General features: G+C 42.7%; 2 protein-coding genes across 2 annotated transcripts; both read left to right on the top strand.

Annotated features, from left to right (window-relative positions):
• Window positions 1–1,004: 1,004 nt before the first annotated feature.
• On the top strand, window positions 1,005–1,481 carry LOC101788217 (keratin-associated protein 9-1-like). The gene is given in 1 exon segment (XM_013149464.1): window positions 1,005–1,481. A coding segment is annotated over 1 exon segment (477 nt).
• A 12,522-nt stretch (window positions 1,482–14,003) lies between these two features.
• Window positions 14,004–15,034, top strand: LOC100735448 (keratin-associated protein 9-2-like). Its single transcript, XM_023563823.2, has one exon. The coding sequence runs from the start codon at window positions 14,039–14,041 to the stop codon at window positions 14,537–14,539; it is 501 nt and encodes a 166-aa protein (XP_023419591.1). The 5' UTR covers window positions 14,004–14,038; the 3' UTR covers window positions 14,540–15,034.
• The last annotated feature ends 2,652 nt before the right edge of the window (window positions 15,035–17,686 follow it).

The raw sequence follows: 17,686 nt of genomic DNA on the forward strand, positions 1-17,686 counted from the left end.
AGAGAAGGGAAAAAGAAAAAATCATGGCAGATCACTCCCCGGCTTGTTCAAATGTGTAAATTTACAGATAAAAATATTACAGATGTCATTTAATGGAGCCTATTTCCTCCATTTATAAAGGCAGGAGGACAAATTGTGCTAACTTTTATATTTATGTCTAAAAAGCTCCAGCATATCTCGCTCACTTAAGTGACCATGCCAGATAGAGGTGGAGATGAATGCTGATGTGCTGATGGCTCTTGACACCTGGTGTGCAGCTGCTGCCTGTCTCTTGCTCTAGTGCAATGCGCATATAGAAAAGGTTCTGCCCATCCCCGAGTTCCTTGGACAGAAATGGAATCTAAGTACAGGGCAGGGTGCCACAGATTGGGTTGTTTGTTGCAACCTTGAGTCAGGCTTTTCTGAGTAATCAGCCTTGCTTGGATCCAAGCAGTAATTCAATTCATCACAGAAGGAATCGTCTAGAACCCAGACCCTTTGTGTCACTTTGCAATCTAAGTATAGCTAAAGGACAAAGGTCCAGGAGGAACCACTGTTCTGACTCTCCTCACACTAACAGGGGCAAACACTGAGCTGACACTGTTACATAAGCAGAAGTCATGCCGAGAGTGCCTCTTGCCCCTTATTTCTGGAAAAGACTTCCTAAATAGCATTTGCAATTAAGAAAAGACTGTAGGGGCTGGGGGTTTAGCTCAGCGGCATAAGCACCTGCCTTGCAAGCAGGCGGTCGTGAGTTCGATCCCCGGTACCGATAAAAATGAAAAAGACAAAAAAAAAAAGAAAAGACCGTAACACTAATTTCACAAACTCCAAAACACTCAGGGGACAACTTCCTTATTGACAGTGCATCAACAACACAAATAACAACAACAAAATACAAAGAAAAATCCAGCTCATTGGCTCCAATATGGGGAGTCCAGGGTATAAAAAGTCCAGATGGGAAGAGGTCCTCACATCCTAAGAAAGTCACCTGTGACCAGGACCCACCCTCCACACCTGACATCATGACCCACTCCTGCTGCTCCCCTTGCTGCCAGCCCACATACTGCAGGACCACCTGCTGCAGGACCACCTGCTGGAAATCAGCCTGCATCACCAGCTGCTGCAGCGCCCCCTGCTGCCACCCCAGCTGCTGTGGCCAAACCAGCTGTGGCTCCAGCTGCTGTCAGCCCTGCTGTCAGACCACCTGCTACACTACCTGCTTCAAGCCCAACTGTGTGACCAGCTGCTACAGCACCACTATCTGCCAGCCTAGGTGCTGTGTTTCCAGCTGCGGCCAGCCCACCTGCTGCCAGCCCAGCTGCTGTTAGTCCAGCTGTTGCCAGCCCAGCTGCTGTCAGTCCAGTTGCTGTGACCAAGGCAGCTGTGGATCCAGCTGCTACCAACCCTGCTCCCAGCCCACCTGCTGCAGGACCACCTGCTGGAAGCCCACCTGTGTGACCAGCTGCTGCAACTCCCCCTGCTGTCAGCCCAGCTGCTGACCAGCTCCCCATGGGCCACCATCATCAGAGGGCACTGACTCTGTCGACAGCCCATGTCTCCCACTGAGCCTGCTCTTACAGCTCTGCTTATATAAAACTTGGCAATCAGCTGATGGTATGTGAGGCACTGCATCCTGCTTTTCCTCTTTCCCACATCCTGTGGGTCAAGTGTCATCTTCAGATGTCCTGGATCTGAAGCTACAGTTTCAGCTTTGACTCAATTTATGAACTTGGCTCTCTTTCTTTATGTAACTTCCAGCACCCCTCAAAGCTGTCTCACTGATTTATGTAACTGATTAACAGTCTTCGTAATTGTGCTGTCTTCTTCAGTGTACCCACATTTCTGGTGTCCCCTGCCTCGCTCTATTCGTGATCACTTTGGATTACCTGCCTGTAGCAGGACTCTTGCCTGTATACATCTTAATAAATTCTGGACCATCACTCATCACACATTGCATTTCACTTTATTGTGTAGAAGGCTGGGATTTAAACCGACTTGCAGATTGCCTACTAGGTGCATATTTCTTTCTTAGTATCCCGTTACCTCAATTCTTCAGTTAGAAACAGAACATATGGCCGTAATGCAGAGACTCAGAGCAGGACAAGGTCTCATGTGTCTGCTCGGGACACTTACAATGACATCTTAAGACAGGAAGAGGCCTCAGCCTTTGGTTTCTAGGGCCTGCCCAGCTGTGATTTCTGTCCTTGATTGCTTGTGGCTATTACCAGGTACAGACACACCAGGAGATGCAGCAGGCCAGCAAACTGCCTCAGCTCCAAGCACAAGTCCCTGTCCTCCACGGTAATTATCCTTGGCTAAATAGCAACACCTTTTTCTTTCATCTCAACTATTCACACAAGGAACTCAGAGTGACCAAGTGGCAGACATAACTTGAGATTGGGATCCCTGGCAGAAACATCCCTTTCATGGGGACAAAGCCTTCCTGAGAGACTGAGTCCCTGACAGAGGGAAACGCAAATTGCCATCTAGGTTGGGACTTGGAGAGGGGGGCTCAGTCCCTCAGCAGTAGCCACGGACAGGACAGCTGCTCCCTGGACACCTGCTAAAGATGAAATGACCCAACTATTCTGTTCCATTATCCATTAAGGCTCTGCAAGAGTCAGCTGGTGCTGCGCTGGACACTGCAGCCCTGAGTCACCAGCTCACACTTCGCTGTGCTGTCCGTGGTGGATGCCCTGTTGTGTCTCATTAACGCCTTGGTCAAAGGCTGATGATTTGTAAATTTTAAGGATATCATAGTCTCTCTTTGTCTATCATTTCACTTCTCATGGTTTTAGTTACCTGAGTTCATTCACAACCTGGAAATATTATGAAAAATACCATATCCACATACATGTGGTTACGTCACAGGGTCCAGTTGCTGTTTTATTATTAGTTATTGCTAACACCTTACTATTTCTAATTTGTAAACTAAACTGTAGCACGGGTATGAACACACAGGAAAACACCACACAATCCACACAGAGCTCAGCAGTAGCCACAGTTTCAGGCCTCTGCTAGAGGTCTAGGGACATAGCTCCCTAAGACAAGGTAATGGAGTCCTACGTTAGTTTGTGTTAACCAGAGATAAACGAAAGCCCCCCCCCCCAGGTTATTGTTGGGGGACTTTTTCTGCTAAAAATGGGGATAATGAATCTGATCTCTTCCTGGGCTGTCCCTTAAAATGTAAGGGCTGCAGAAGTAGCTGCTGAGCAGCACAAAGGAGAAGAAAGACACTTTCGGATGAACCCGCAAGAGAGCATGAAGTGTAACATGGATGTGAGGAAAAGAAAGAAATGCTTAGGAAAGAGGATGACACAAGGTGTGTGAAAGACTACTCACGAGGTGTCCTAAAAGTAGTACATGGTTTCCTGTTTGGGGACCACAGCTAGCGCACAGGACAAGCACCATGCACCTCCAAGTGACTATGATTCCCAATCCAGGGTCTGCTGCCTTTTTCCACAACAAAGGAGATGAGACAAGAGATGAACAGATGCCCAGCTCCAGGACAGTTCTGCATAGAGCAGAGATGGCACCAACTGGAGGAGCCTCAGAAGCGGCCATAGGTAGAAATAAGGGCCAGTAATGATGTCCAGAGAGTTTATGAAAAATGGCATTCCACTGAAACGAAATCTAGTGCTTTTAGAATACTTAGAGAAACTGCTCTGAATCTAATATTTTAAAAAAATTAAAAGAAAGAAAGAGATTAAGATAAAAGAGAACATAACAACATAATAACACAGGTCAGAACAGAACAATTTAAGCAACATAGTATTTCACCACAAGATAATCCAACATTACAGTAGCTACCATAGTGTTTCTTTCCTTGAAATATTTGAGTATAACTTCATATATTATAGCACCAAACACAACATGACAGTGTAAAACCATTCAAGAGAATGAAAATATTACAGGATATTTAGAACCAACTAACAGAAAATGAACAATGGTTTCTATATTATCTCCTTTATAAAAAATTTTGTTTATACTATCACATATAATAAAATCCAGTAAGATACAACATGATAAATCAACAGAGAGAGAAGAACAAAAGCTTCATGGGACTTCAAAATAAGATGATATCAGCACTAGCTATTATATTGTCTTGTTTTCTTCAAAATAACTGTTCATACATTCACCAACAATAAAATCAAACAACCCAGAATAGAACCATTCCAATTAATGAAAACATTATGAGGCTTCAAAGCAATATAATGGGGAATCATGTTTACTGCATACTTTTGTGTATTCTTACCATTTCTTACACTAGGGAAACCATTTGGTATTCATACATGTGAGTTTGATTTATTTCACTTATGAGTATGGTGTCTAGCTATGCCCATTTATTTATAAATATCTCAAATGTGATCACTCTCTATAGCTGAATAGTACTCCATTGTATAAAAATACAACCTTTTTATCCATTCCTCAGTTGATGGACACTTAGGTTGTTTCCAAGATCTGGCTATTACAAATTGTGCTGCTATGAACATGGGTGCACATACATCACTGTGATATGATGTTTTCAGTTTTTCTGGGAATATGCCTAAAAGTGGAATAGCTGGAACAAATGGGACTTCCAATCTCAGCTTTTTGAGAAATCTCCAGACTGACCTCCACAATGATTGCACTAGTCTATGCTCCCACCAACAGTGCAGGAGAGTTCCTTTTCTCCCACAGCCTCTCCAGCATTTGTTGTTGGTAGTTTTCTTGATCCTGGCCATTCTTTCAGGAGTGAGATGGAATCTCAGTGTGGTTTTAATCTGCATTTCTCTAATGAGTAATGATGATGAACATTTTTTCATGTATTTATTTGCCATTTGTATTTCTTTATCTGAAAAATGTGTATTCATCTCAGATGCCCATTTTTGGATTGGATCTTTGAATTTTTGAAGTCTGATTTTTTTTAATTCTTTATATGTTTTAGACAGAAATCCTTTGTCTGAGGGACAGTTCACTAAGATTTTTTCCCAATTTGTGGGTTTTCTTCTCACTATGCTGGAGATTTCTTTTGACGTGCAGAAACTTTTTAATAAGAGGTGATCCCAATTATTGATTCTGGGAAGTATCTCTTGTGTAGTTTGATTCCTGTTCATGAATTCTCTATCTACCCCTATGTCTTTAAAGTTTTTACCCAATTTGTCTTCCAATAGATTTAGTGTTTCTGTTTTAATATTCAGATCTTTGATCCACTTAGATTTTAATTTAGTATATGATGATAGGCATGGGTTTAGTTTTAGTTTTCAGCATGTGGAGAGCCAAGTTTTCCAACACCATATATTAAAGATGCTGTCGTTCTTCCAGTGAACATGTTTGGCCCCTTTATCAAAAATAAGTTGGTTGAGTGTGTTTGTAGTTGTGATTGTATCTTCTAATCTATTCCATTGATCTTCGGCTCGGTTTTTATTCCAGTACCACGTTGATTTTACTACAGTTGCTTTGTAGTATAATTTCAAGTCAGGGACTGTGATGCCTCCTTGCCTTTGCTGCTTAGAACAGTCTTTGCTATTCTAGGTTTCTTCTGGTTCCAGACGAATTTTAGGACTGATTTCTCTAGATCCATAAGGTATGTTGGTGGTATTTTTATTGTGATTGCATTGAATCTGTATAGCAGTTTTGGGAGAACGGCCATTTTCACAATATTTATTCTTCCTATCCATGAGCAATGGATGTCTTTCCACTTTCTGAGATCCTCTTCAATTTCTTTTTTTCAGTGTATTATAATTTTCCTTGTATAGGTCTTTCACTTTTTTCGTGAGAGTAATTCCTAAATATTTCATTTTTTTTGTTGCTAGTGTGAAGGGTGTGGCTTCTCTTATTTCTCTGTCAGTGATTTGGTTGCTAGTGTATAGGAATGCTATTGATTTTTGAGTATTGATTTTGTATCCAGCTACATTGCTGAATTTATTTGTTATATCTAGGAGTGTTTCAATGGAGATTTGGGGATCTTCTATGTAAAGTATCATGTCATCCGCAAATAATGCTAATTTAACTTCTTCTGTTCCTATCTTTACCCCTTTTATTTCTCTCTCTTGTCTAATTGCTCTGGCTAGTATTTCCAGTACTATATAAAATAGGAGCGGTGATAAGGGATATCCTTGTTTTGTGCCTGATTTTAAGGTAAAGGCCTTCAATTTTTTGCCATTTAGTAATGTACTGGCTGTTGGTTTGTTGTAGATGGCCTTTATTATATTGAGGTAAAGACCATCTATTCCAATTTTCTGTAAGGTTCTTATCATAAATGAATGTTGGACCTTATCAAAAGCTTTTTCTGCATCTATAGAAATGATCATCTGATTCTTACTTTTGGCTTTATTGATATGGTGGATTACATTTATTGATTTATGTATGCTGAACCACCTCTACATGCCTGGGATGAATCCCACTTGGTCATAGTGTATAATCTTCTTGGTGATTTGCTGCATCATATTTGCCAATATTGTATTCAGGATTTTTGCATCTGTGTTCATTAGGGAGATTGGCCTGTAGTTCTCTTTTTCAGTTGGGTTTTTCTCTGGTTTTGGTACTAGAGTAATACTTGCTTCCAGGAATGACTTAGGAAGGATTGCCTACTTTTCAATTTCATTGAAGAGTTTGAAGAGTGTCAGCAGTAAGTCTTCTTTGTACTTCTTGTAGAATTCCTCAATGAATCCGTCTGGGCCTGGGCTCTTCTTTGTAGGTAAGGACTTAATTACATTATCTATTTCATTAATAGATATTGGGTTATTCTGCAGTTTTACATCTTCTTGATCTAGCTTTGGTTCTTATGTTTCTAGGAATCTATTTCTTCTGTGTTATCAAACCTATGAGAATAGAGGTTTTCAAAATAGGTGTTGATGATCTTCTGTATTTCTACAGAGTCTGTAGTGATTTGGCCTTTTTCATTCCTTATTGCATGAATTTGAGCTTTTAATTCCCTTTTTAAATAAGGTTGGCTAGGGGATTATCAATTTTATTTATTCTTTTAAAGAACCAACACTTTGATTCATTGATTCTTTGAATTGTTTTCTTACTCTCTATTGCATTAATTTCTGCTCTGAATTTTATAATTTCCTCACTTCTTTTGGCTTTGGGCTTGTCTTGCTCTTCTTTTTCTAGTTGTTTGAGGTGTAACATCAGGTTATTTATTTGTATTCGTTCTGTTTTCCTGATGTGGGAACTCAGTGCAATAAACTTCCCTTTGAGGACAGCTTTCATTGCATCCCACAGATTCCGGTAAGTTGTATTTGTATTTTTGTTTGCTTGTAGGTATTGCTTAATTTCTTAATTTCCCCTGTGGCCCACTGATTACTAAAGAGTGTGTTATTCAGTTTCCATGTGTTTGTGGGAATTTTGCAGTATCTTTTATCATTAATTTCTAATTTCATGGCGCTATGATCCGGTAACATACATGGAATAATTTCAACTCTTTTGCATTTATTTAAATATGTTCTGTGGGCTAATATATGATCTATTTTATAGAATGTCCCATGTACTGCTGAGGAGAATGTGTATTCTGATGTTGTTGGATGCAACACTGTGTATATATCTATCAAGTCCATTTGTTCACATGTGTGATTCAGTTCTGTTATTTCTTTGCTGATTTTTCTGTCTGGTTGATCTGTCCCTTGGTGTCAATGGTGTGTTAAGGTCTCCTGTTATAATTGTGTTACTGCTAATTTGGTTTTTAATTTCTGTTAATACTTGCTTTATATAAGTGAGTGCTCTGGAATTTGGTGCATATTCATTTAAGATTGTTATCTCTTCCTCTTGAAGTTTTCCCCTAACCAGTATGTAGTGACCTTCTTTATCTCTTCTGATCATTACTGGCTTGAAGTTCACATTGTCTGCGAATAGCTACCCTCGCTTTTTTTTTTGGGGGGGGGGAGTCCTGTTGCATGAAGTATTGTTTTCCATCCTTTGACTTTCAGTTTGTGAGTATCCTTTTGGGTTAGATGGGTTTCTTGTAGACAGCATATGGTTGGATGTTGTGTCTTGATCCATTCTGCCAGTCTGTTTCTTTTAATTGGTGCATTGAGACCATTTACATTAATGGTTATAACTGTTATATGCTATATCACTGACATGTTATCTTTCTGCTGTTGAACTTTATTTTTCCATTCTGTTTAATTGTCTGCTTTGTTTAGTGGTTTTTTTCATAAATGCATCTAGGCTGTCTTTCAGTATTCTTTGCAGGGTTGGCTTGGTGATCATGAAGTTCTTCAGGTGTTCTTTGTCATGGAAGTATCTTATTTCTCCATCAATTTTGAAGGACAGTTTTGCAGGTATAGCAGTCTAGGTTGGAAATTGTTTTCCCTTGGGATCTGAAATACTTCACTCCATGCTCTTCTTGACTTTATTGTTTGTGCTGAGAAGTCTGCTGTGATTCTGATAGGTTTTCTTTATAGATGATCTGTCTTTTCTCTCTGACAGCTTTTAATATTCTATTCTTATGTTGGATTTCTTGGATGGTGATTATTATATGTCTGGGTGTAGTTTTATTTTGGTTATGACTATTTGGAATTCTATATGCTTCACTGATCCTGATGTCAGTTTCCATTCTCATGTTTGGGAAATTTTCAGCTACTACTTCTCTAAATATCCTCTTTATATCTTTTATGTTGTCTCCTTCTTTTTCATTTATCCCTATGAATCATATGTTCTTTTCCTTTGCATCATCTTGCAGCTGTTGAATTGTTATTTCCTGATTCCTTGTTATTTTTAAAAGATCTTGCCTTTCCTGTTCTCTAGCTGCAAACCTGTCTTTGAGGTCTGAAATTCTATCTTCACTTTCATTGAGGTGGTTTTTACAGCTTTCAATGGAATTTTTGATTTCCTGTATATCTCTTTGCATCTGCTTTATGTATTCTGTTTGTTTCTTATATCGTTCATCCAGAAAGTCTACCTTTTTGTTTAGTTCCTCCAGTTTTTTAACTGTGTCTTCTTTAGGTATGTTCAGTATCTCTTTCATTACTTTTATCATTTCTTCTTTTATCTGGGAGATTATTTCTAGTTTGAATTCCTTTAAAGCTTCCTGCACTTGCTTCTTTATTTCAGTTGCTATTATTTCAGATATTTCAGGTGTATGGCATATATTTTCTTCTATGTACATAGCTCCTAAGGTTTCTTGGGATGGGCTGGAGGTTTGAAATTGCATTTTGGTCTTTTGCTTTGTCATTTTCCTATATTTCTGTGCTTCAAATGTTGTTCCAAGGCTTCCCCTGGATGTGTTGGAAATTGTCTCCCATGCCCTAGGCTCTTGGGACTGAATGGAAGTTGCTGAGCCTGGTCCAGTTAGGCCCTCAGGCCCACCCGTGCCACCTTCAGTGTTTCAGGTAGCTGGGCAGGCACCTAACCACTTTGGATGATGGGCTAAAGCTCTCCCCAGGTGAAGTCCAATGCCCTGGAACTCACTTCACCTACTCTCAAATCCTGTAATTGAAGAAGGTCGTAATATAGTTCATCCACAAAACCTCCCAAGGCTAGTCTAGTGGCTGGGCTCTGGGCGGGTCCTTGAGTTCCGGAAGAGATGTTCTTAAAGTCTACCTGGTGCTTAGGGTGGTGTGGATTCACTCCAGCCACCAGCTGAGTTTCCAGTTTGGAGAAGTTCACTGGGCATGTCCTGGGCAGGCCTGAAACCTACCAAGCACAGCCTAATGTGTCTGGGCTCTGGGCGAGTCTCTGAATCTAATCTTAACAAGAAAGGGCCCCTTGGCCAGGTTGGTGACTGAGGCCTTCAGAAGAAATGACTACTTTAACATTGATGTCACCGACAAGGAACAGACACACAGCAGAAGCCAGGAGCTGGGAAAATAGGAGACAGGCACAAAATGTGTGACTGCAGCAAAGACAGCCACAGCCAAGGTGTCCAGTGGGCCAGGGGTTGTGCCCAGCAATGCTGTTCAGAGTCTATAATCACAGATAATTCTGATGAGGCAAAGCCATAGCAGGTGCGGGGGACGGGGGGTGCTACCATGACACCTCACTTTCAGGGAGACGCCCTCCTCAATGCAGTGAGCTCCCTGGAGGTGGGAATTGGTGTCTGAGCACCAGCTAAACAGACACCAGACAGACACCGAGAGGCTGTAGGGTGGGTTTTCAGCTTCTGTGGGTCCTGATGGATACTCTGAGGGTGGCGTCTTACTGAGTTCATGAGATATCCACCCGACTCTGGGTATCAATTGACTGATAATGTTGCCATCACTTTCAGAAATCTGCAAGCATTCAAAGGAATATCATTTTAAAGAAAAATATAGGGCGGCATTCACTCAGTGGTAAAAGAAAACTGTCTTCCAAAAGCATCAAGGTTGACTTTCCTTATTTCCAAAAATCTACCACACTCTGAGATTGATTCTGCCAGCTCAGGTAGCTGACCTTATTTATATGGAGAAGAGTGAGCCCCTTCTTTTAGAGTATGATCACCGTATGCACCCCATAAAACAAATACACCTATTCATTAATTGAAATTATAAATGCATCAGCTGAACTTTCTCTCCTCTGTGTAATAAATCATTTCTCTGCACACAAATGCCTGAAAGGGAAGTCAAATTGTACCCAAAGGTCAGTTTTAATCAGAGGCTGGAATGTGGAATGGCTCGTGCACTGTCCCACCTAAGGAAATGATGGGAGACAGGACATGGTCCCTCTTCCCTGTGCTGAGCTTGGATACTGCCCTTCACCATAATGGTCACAGTTGACCACCACACTCCCATCTAAGAAATCCATGTTTGTTTCTATAAATTCTCAGTCGGGCTAGAGTGAAGTTAGCATGAAGCCAGCAGTCTCTTTAGGCATGTGTCTTAGTCTGTTTTGTGTCTCTATAACAAAATACCTGAGGCTGGGTGATGTATATAAAGAGGTTTGTCTTCCTGGGGATTCTGGGTGCTGGAAAGGACAAAGAGGATCAGCACCCGCTGACCCCAGCTAGGTCATGACACAGCCGATCAGCAAATGGGAATAGAAATTCATAGACAACATACTGAGAAAATAAGCCTGAGACATGGTGGAGAAAGCCGAACCTGCATTGTGACAACCCATCCTCTGCCAAAACCCAACCCACTTCCTGGAGCCACTACCCATGCTCTCACAAAGGCAGGTCCTCTGTGATCTAATTCCCCTTCACTCTGCCCAGCTTCTTTAAGTCCATCTCAATACCACCGCACTAGGGATCACTGCAAACAGCTGACATATACCTCTGGGGTCCAGCTGTCCCCAAACCACACAGCTCCCTTCCCACCCTCAGGCACCCATGAGGCATATCCTCTGCCTGCTCCTCCTTTACACCAGGCTGCTGGTGTGGGCATGAGACTCCTTCCCAAGTGCAAGCCCAGGGAGCCACAGCAAGGCCACGCTGGCTCACAGGACGGTGGGGAACCCTGGCACACTGGGGACTGACTTTATTAGAGAGGGTGGAAGATGCAACACAAGAATGGGTTAAAATCTGGCCATGCAGACACCTTCTCTCCTACACAGGACCTGAGCAAAGCAAATCCAGTGCTCCGTATGAACCGTCATAGCCACAGTCCAACAGTCCCAGAAAGATGGGTGTTAAGATGTGAGCATCCATCAACATTTTAAGCACACTTCCTGAGGAGTGCAATAATCGTGCCACCATCTGGATGCGTGTCATAAATCTCCATACTTTCTCAAAATAGAATCGCTTAGAAAATAAGGAAGAGAGAAGTTCTAGCCACTCTGATGAAAATAACTTACAAGATAGACAGAAAGCATCACAAATGTGAGCTAAAAATATACAAAGATATCCATGACTTCTATTATGTTCATGACATAATGCTCATGTACAATTCTCCCCAAAAAATGTACTGATAAACTATTAGAAACAGTAAGAGGGTTTAGAAATAAGATCAATATATATAAATTACTTTTTTCTTATTTCTGATAGGTACAAATTAAATTTTTAATTTAATTTTTATTTTATACAATAGATACATTAGCATAAAAACAAAATACTTAGGAATGACTGATGAAAGATGTAAAAAATCTCTCAGTATAAATATTATGCTAAGAAAATCTAGGGGCAATTCTGCTCCTAGGTGTTTCAGTCAAAAGAAATATTTATACTTACTTACCAAAAGTCCCCTTCAAAAATTCCATAGGTTTAATTTGTGTCCTAATCTTAAATTTCTAACCAGTCACATGCTTGTCAACAGTAGAGAGAGCAAATAGGAGGTGTGATCAAAGAGGTGAATATTTAATTTTTTAATTCATTACCCTAAGACACACAGCATCGATCCCCTTGAAAATCTTCCTGCTGCCGCAGACACACTCCCTCCCTCGTTCTGACACTTTCTGGATCACTTCCCAAAGTCTGCTTTTGTTCTTTCCAAGCTGTGAGCAAAAGTGTGGTGAATGCTGCCGCTGAGCCCTGCCCAAAACAAAGGCAGGCTTGAAAAATGTCACTGTTCGCCCTCCCCCACCTCACTCAACAGCTCCCACAGTGTGGCTTCTGCTCTTCCCCGAAGCCCAGTGACCACAAAGGCCAACATTCTGAATCAACTCAGGACTCTGAGGCAGCCACCGCTGTGGGAGTACAGACCTTCATGAAGGAGGACACCCAGAAGGGCTTCAGAAAGTGTCATAAATGAGGGATGTGATTGAAGCGAGAGAAGTACTTCAAGAAGGATTGATAATGGTTTGTCATTTACTGTAACAATTCTTTTACATTTAAATATCCACCATGTTTTTCAATCATGCTTCATAAATCATGTCATACCATTAAGTGGAGATTATAGAACAGAAAGAAGAAATGAAATACTCTGAAGAATTCCACAATAAGGTGCAGAGAACACAGCCAATGCTGTGTTCTTTTATTTACATAAACTTTTACAACAGCTGGAACAGTAGATAAGGGAACAGACCGGCTGCCTGAGGGAGGGAGAGAGGGAGGAGGTGGAATGGCATGGAGCCCAACTGTAACCTTTCACCTGGTTAGTGACCTTGATGGGCTCACTTTGTGATAATCCACCAAGTTGGAAATTAATAACTTTGCACGTGTGTGTGTGTGTGTGTGTGTGTGTGTGTGTGTGTCTTTTTGAGACAGGGTCTTTCTATGCAGTTCGGGTGAGCTCCTTTGTAGCCCAGGCTGGTCTCGAACTCGTAACAATCCTTCTGCCTCAGCCTCCCGAGTGCTGGGATTACAGGCATGAGCCACCACATCAGGCTCTTAAGTTTGCACTTTTTAAATGAATGTTATGCCTCAAAAAAGTTTAGAACATATTAGAACTCACAGATAATCTCCTCTAGTGTAATTAATTCCTTCCTTAATAAAAGAATCAAGAAAATAAGAAATGTGTAGTCAATTACCTGAGATGCCTGCCACCAACAAATCTGGTATCTCAGAGCTGTCCCTGTGATATGAAGTTATCCCCATACACATAAAATTCCTCAGTGTGGAAAACCCATCTGCCTTGGGCAAAGATGACTAGGATATTAACTGATCTTTTCTAAGTCCCAAATGAATCCATCAGCTTTTCCCCACCGGTTCGGGGTCTGCTCTGCCACACGGAATGCATTTCATCCAGCCTCCTCCTCCCAGCGGCCTTTAACAGACACAAGACGAGGAGCAGGAACACACACAGACACCTGCATCAGGCTGCTGCAGGTAACAGATGCAGAACAGCCATTCAGACTGGCCTTGCAGACATCAGAGTGAGAGCACAGAGGCACTGCCCAATCTGACCGAGCCAAAGGGACACAGCTGTAAGGAAAGGACCAAAAGACCCTCCCCGGGCCTCAGCAGCTACTGCATGCCCAGGTGACAATCAGAGGAGGAAAGATGCTGGTGGAGTGACTCTTTCCTTTTATCTGAAAAAGTCTCTATGAGTTACTGCCAATTAAGAAAGAGTTAAACATTTAACTTTCAAAAGATTCATGACACCCAGCCAGCGACTTCCTCCTTGCTGATTCCAATCAAAGTTAGAAAATGATGTAAACAACAACAAAGAAAAGTCTTCCTGATTGGTTCCAATTTTGAAGGGTCCTGTATAAAAGGTCCAGATGGTCAGCACATCCTGAGGAAGTCACCTGTGACCAGGACCCGCTCTCCACACCTGACACCATGACCCACTCCTGCTGCTCCCCTTGCTGCCAGCCCACCTGCTGCAGGACCACCTGCTGCAGGACCACCTGCTGGAAACCAGCCTGCATCACCAGCTGCTGCAGCGCCCCCTGCTGCCAGCCCAGCTGCTGTGGCCAAACCAGCTGTGGCTCAAGCTGCTGCCAGCCCTGCTGCTGCCCATCCTGCTGTCAGACCACCTGCTGCACGACCTGCTTCAAGCCCAGCTGTGTGACCAGCTGCTACAGCACCCCTATCTGCCAGCCTAGGTGCTGCGTGTCCAGCTGCTGCCAGCCCACCTGCTGCCAGCCCAGCTGCTGCCAGCCCAGCTGCTGCCAGTCCACCTGCTGCCAGCCCATCTGCTGCCAGTCCACCTGCTGCCAGCCAGCCTGCTCTGGACCTGTGTACTGCACCAGAACCTGCTACCACCCCACCTGTGTCCACCTGTGCAGCGGCCTCCCTGAGAGCTACGGATCTGGCTGCTGCCAGCCCTGCAGCTGCTGATCAGCTCCTCAAAAGGCCACCGTCTGCATGTGACAAGCTCTGCCACATGACTTACCCATTAGGAACAAATGCGCTTCTGAGCCACCATGCGTTCATCAAAATTTCTGTTACTTGACTGCTTGTTTTGCAGCCCTTGGGAACCAGCTGGAGTGTTTCCAGAGTACTTAATCCTAACTTTCTTCTTTCCTGACCCTGGCGAATAAAAAGCATCCTTTTCTATCCTCAGTTTGAAGATGTGACCTCAGCCCTGGCTCCTAAGTCAGGATCCAAACTCTCTCCCTAACCTGAAGGATCCTCAGAACTTTCCCATACATTTCTGGAACTGATCAATAATCCTCAGATTTGCTCTCTTGACATTCTCATGCTTTCTTTTGTCCTGCTTTCTTTTCATACTCACTTCGAATTATCACTCAGATCGCGCTAGTGGCAAGAACTTTTCTGCCCTTTCAGTTCTTTTTATCTAAAGCTTTAAAATAAATTCTGAACTACTTTTCATTCCGCATTGCTGTTGTGTTTGCTGGACAGAATTCCCTTCCTGAAATTTACCGACATAATGCATCCCACCGGCATTACCCATGAGGAGACTCAGAGCAGCCCCACCCCCACCCCCACGAAACTGTTGTCTTCATTTCCACACAAGAACATTTCATTGTGTGGTGCTGTGTGGTTAACAGCGGACCGACTAAGATCCAGAATTGGGTCTTTTTCTTGCTGAAACACTCTTACATTAACGTCTCAAGGAAGGCAGCAGTTGGGACATGGCTATAGCAATACATGGAAGGGATGGGCCGCTGTGTGCCCAGATATTTCTGTCTAAAATGATCTTTCCAAACTTATCTCACACACCTCTGTGAGCAGCAGATGCAGGCCAGGGCAGCTGGGACTGCGTTAGTAGCTCTCAGGGATGCAAGCTTCATATTTGTGTCTCAGCTCTGCAGACCATTGTGTAATTCATTTGCAGGAACAGTTTGGGGGATCCAATGCATCCCCTTGAGAAAGGCTCCTCTAAAGGACTCTGGCATCTTATATAAACCAAATCCTTACATAACTTCCTTCTCCTAAGTACCTAAATGAGAATAAGAAGGGAAAAGGTAATTCCTCATAAAACACACACCATACATCATGCAACAGTAACACAATTTGTCTCCTGATCAAAATCGAATTAAAAAATAAAGGAAGGTCAGAGCTGAGGCTGTGACCTGAACACTGAGGACTTTAGCAGTCCCTGATGTCTGAGTCACCCAAAGTAACAGGACAACCTTCCATGTTTGTAGGGAAGACATGAAGCCTCTAAGGGAAGTAAAACTTGTGTTTCCATGGAAATCAGAAAAAAGCAATACAGGAGAAGCATCAAACAATTGGAGTCATGAATGACACCAACTGCTGGTTGATGTTTGTTGTCCTGAACTAGTGATATAACCTAAGTACTCAGTGATGTCAGGCTTGACAGTGGTTTTCCTTAGGAACAGAAGCCTGGACATGGTCACCCTCATAGGGACTTCTGTCAGCTGGATGGTGCTAGGAATCCTACTGCATGTTAACCCCACAGACATCCCAGACGGATGAAAACTCCTGAGTTTCCACAGCAGGACACTCTGAGGATGTTGCTGAGAGATAAACCTGTTGATGATTGACTCTCAGAAAACGCAAGGGAGATGTACAGCTCTCCAACGGTCAGCAGCTGTGAGATCTGCAGATCTCAGGTCCAGCACTGTGACAACAGCTTCATCACAGTCGGCCGGCTGTAGAGAGGGGATTGGGGGACCCAAGGGAGAGTTTCAAGGGTGAGGTCCCACGGTTAAAGAACACATCTTTGCAAGACATCAGCAACAACAGCAGGCAGATGGAGATCAGAGCACAAGAGCATAAGAGCCCAAGAGCCAGAGCACCCGCATCTGTACTGTACAGTTCTCACACGGGTTGTCACCTCATATTTACATTCTTACATTGTGCCATTACCAGTGCCTGCGTGTTTCCCTGTGCTAAGTCATGGTTACATAACTGTGTCCCACTGTGCACCTGTGCTAGATGAGCAAAGTCACATCCTCAGGTGTCCTAAGACACCCCTAAGCTTTGAAGCAGCCTGAGTGGCTCCCCACAGTTGCATTCTTGCAACTGGCTGAGGGAGTAGTTTTAACACCACAATACAAGGAACTGACAGCCATGTGAGCTGATCCACGTGGCAATGAACTTGGCTGCTCCGAAGTTTTCACACTGAGTGCGCTGTCAGAACATTCCCTTGTGCAGTTTACACGAATTTTATCAGTCATGTCTTGATAAAGCTAGCAAACAAATTTACTCAACTTAGTTAATTATTGTAAATATATTTTTACCTTCAAGACTAGAATAGTTAAAAGCCAGATGTAGCAATGCATACTTATAATCCTGGCCTAAGCAACTTAGCATTATGTCTCAGAAGACCTAAAAATGGCCAGAGTGTGGCTCAGCACTGGAGCACTTTTCTTTACATGCATCAGGCTCTGAGTCCCAGTACTGTAAAAAAAAAAAAAAAAAAAAAAAAAAAAAAAAAAAAAAAATTAGAAATTTTCTAAAAAAAGAGCTGATACATTCTGGTTTGTCAGTTATTTGATAGGTATAAAATAAATGCTTCACGTATTATTTTTTTTTCTTGTCTTTTTGAGACAGGATTTCATTATGCAGTTCAGGCTGGACTTGAAGGCATTTTGCAATCCAGGCTGGTCTCAAGCTCCCAGTGATCCTCCTGCCTCAGCCTCTCGAGGGCTGTATTTTCAATGTTGAAGAAACTTTCAAAGTAGCTGTTAATTTTCTGGTGTCAGACATCAGTAAATTAAGACTGACAGAAGTAGCATAGTGTCACGGTTTGGTCAATCCCAAGAGAGACTCTGAGGAAAAGATGTAAGTTGAAGTAGATCATTGGGGGCTTCACTCACACAGGTAAGAATGGGGAAGTGATCCGGAGAAGGGTGCATGATTAAACCAGAGCTGTGTAACCAACGGAAGCTTGGACCTGCGGGAAAGCTACACCAAGTGACGGTGAACACACACTTTAGAATTACCCAGCGTCAGGAGTCCAGGAGCCAAGCCTTAATGAACAACACTCCAGAAGCGTTGGTTGAGCTCCTTCCCTGTGCCATCGATGGGCGCTGTGAATCAGTTGGGAGCTGT

The sequence above is a fragment of the Cavia porcellus genome, unplaced genomic scaffold (assembly GCF_034190915.1).
Source record: "Cavia porcellus strain 051 isolate PalLab524CR breed Dunkin Hartley unplaced genomic scaffold, mCavPor4.1 scaffold_6, whole genome shotgun sequence".
NCBI classification, from domain to species: Eukaryota; Metazoa; Chordata; class Mammalia; order Rodentia; family Caviidae; genus Cavia; species Cavia porcellus.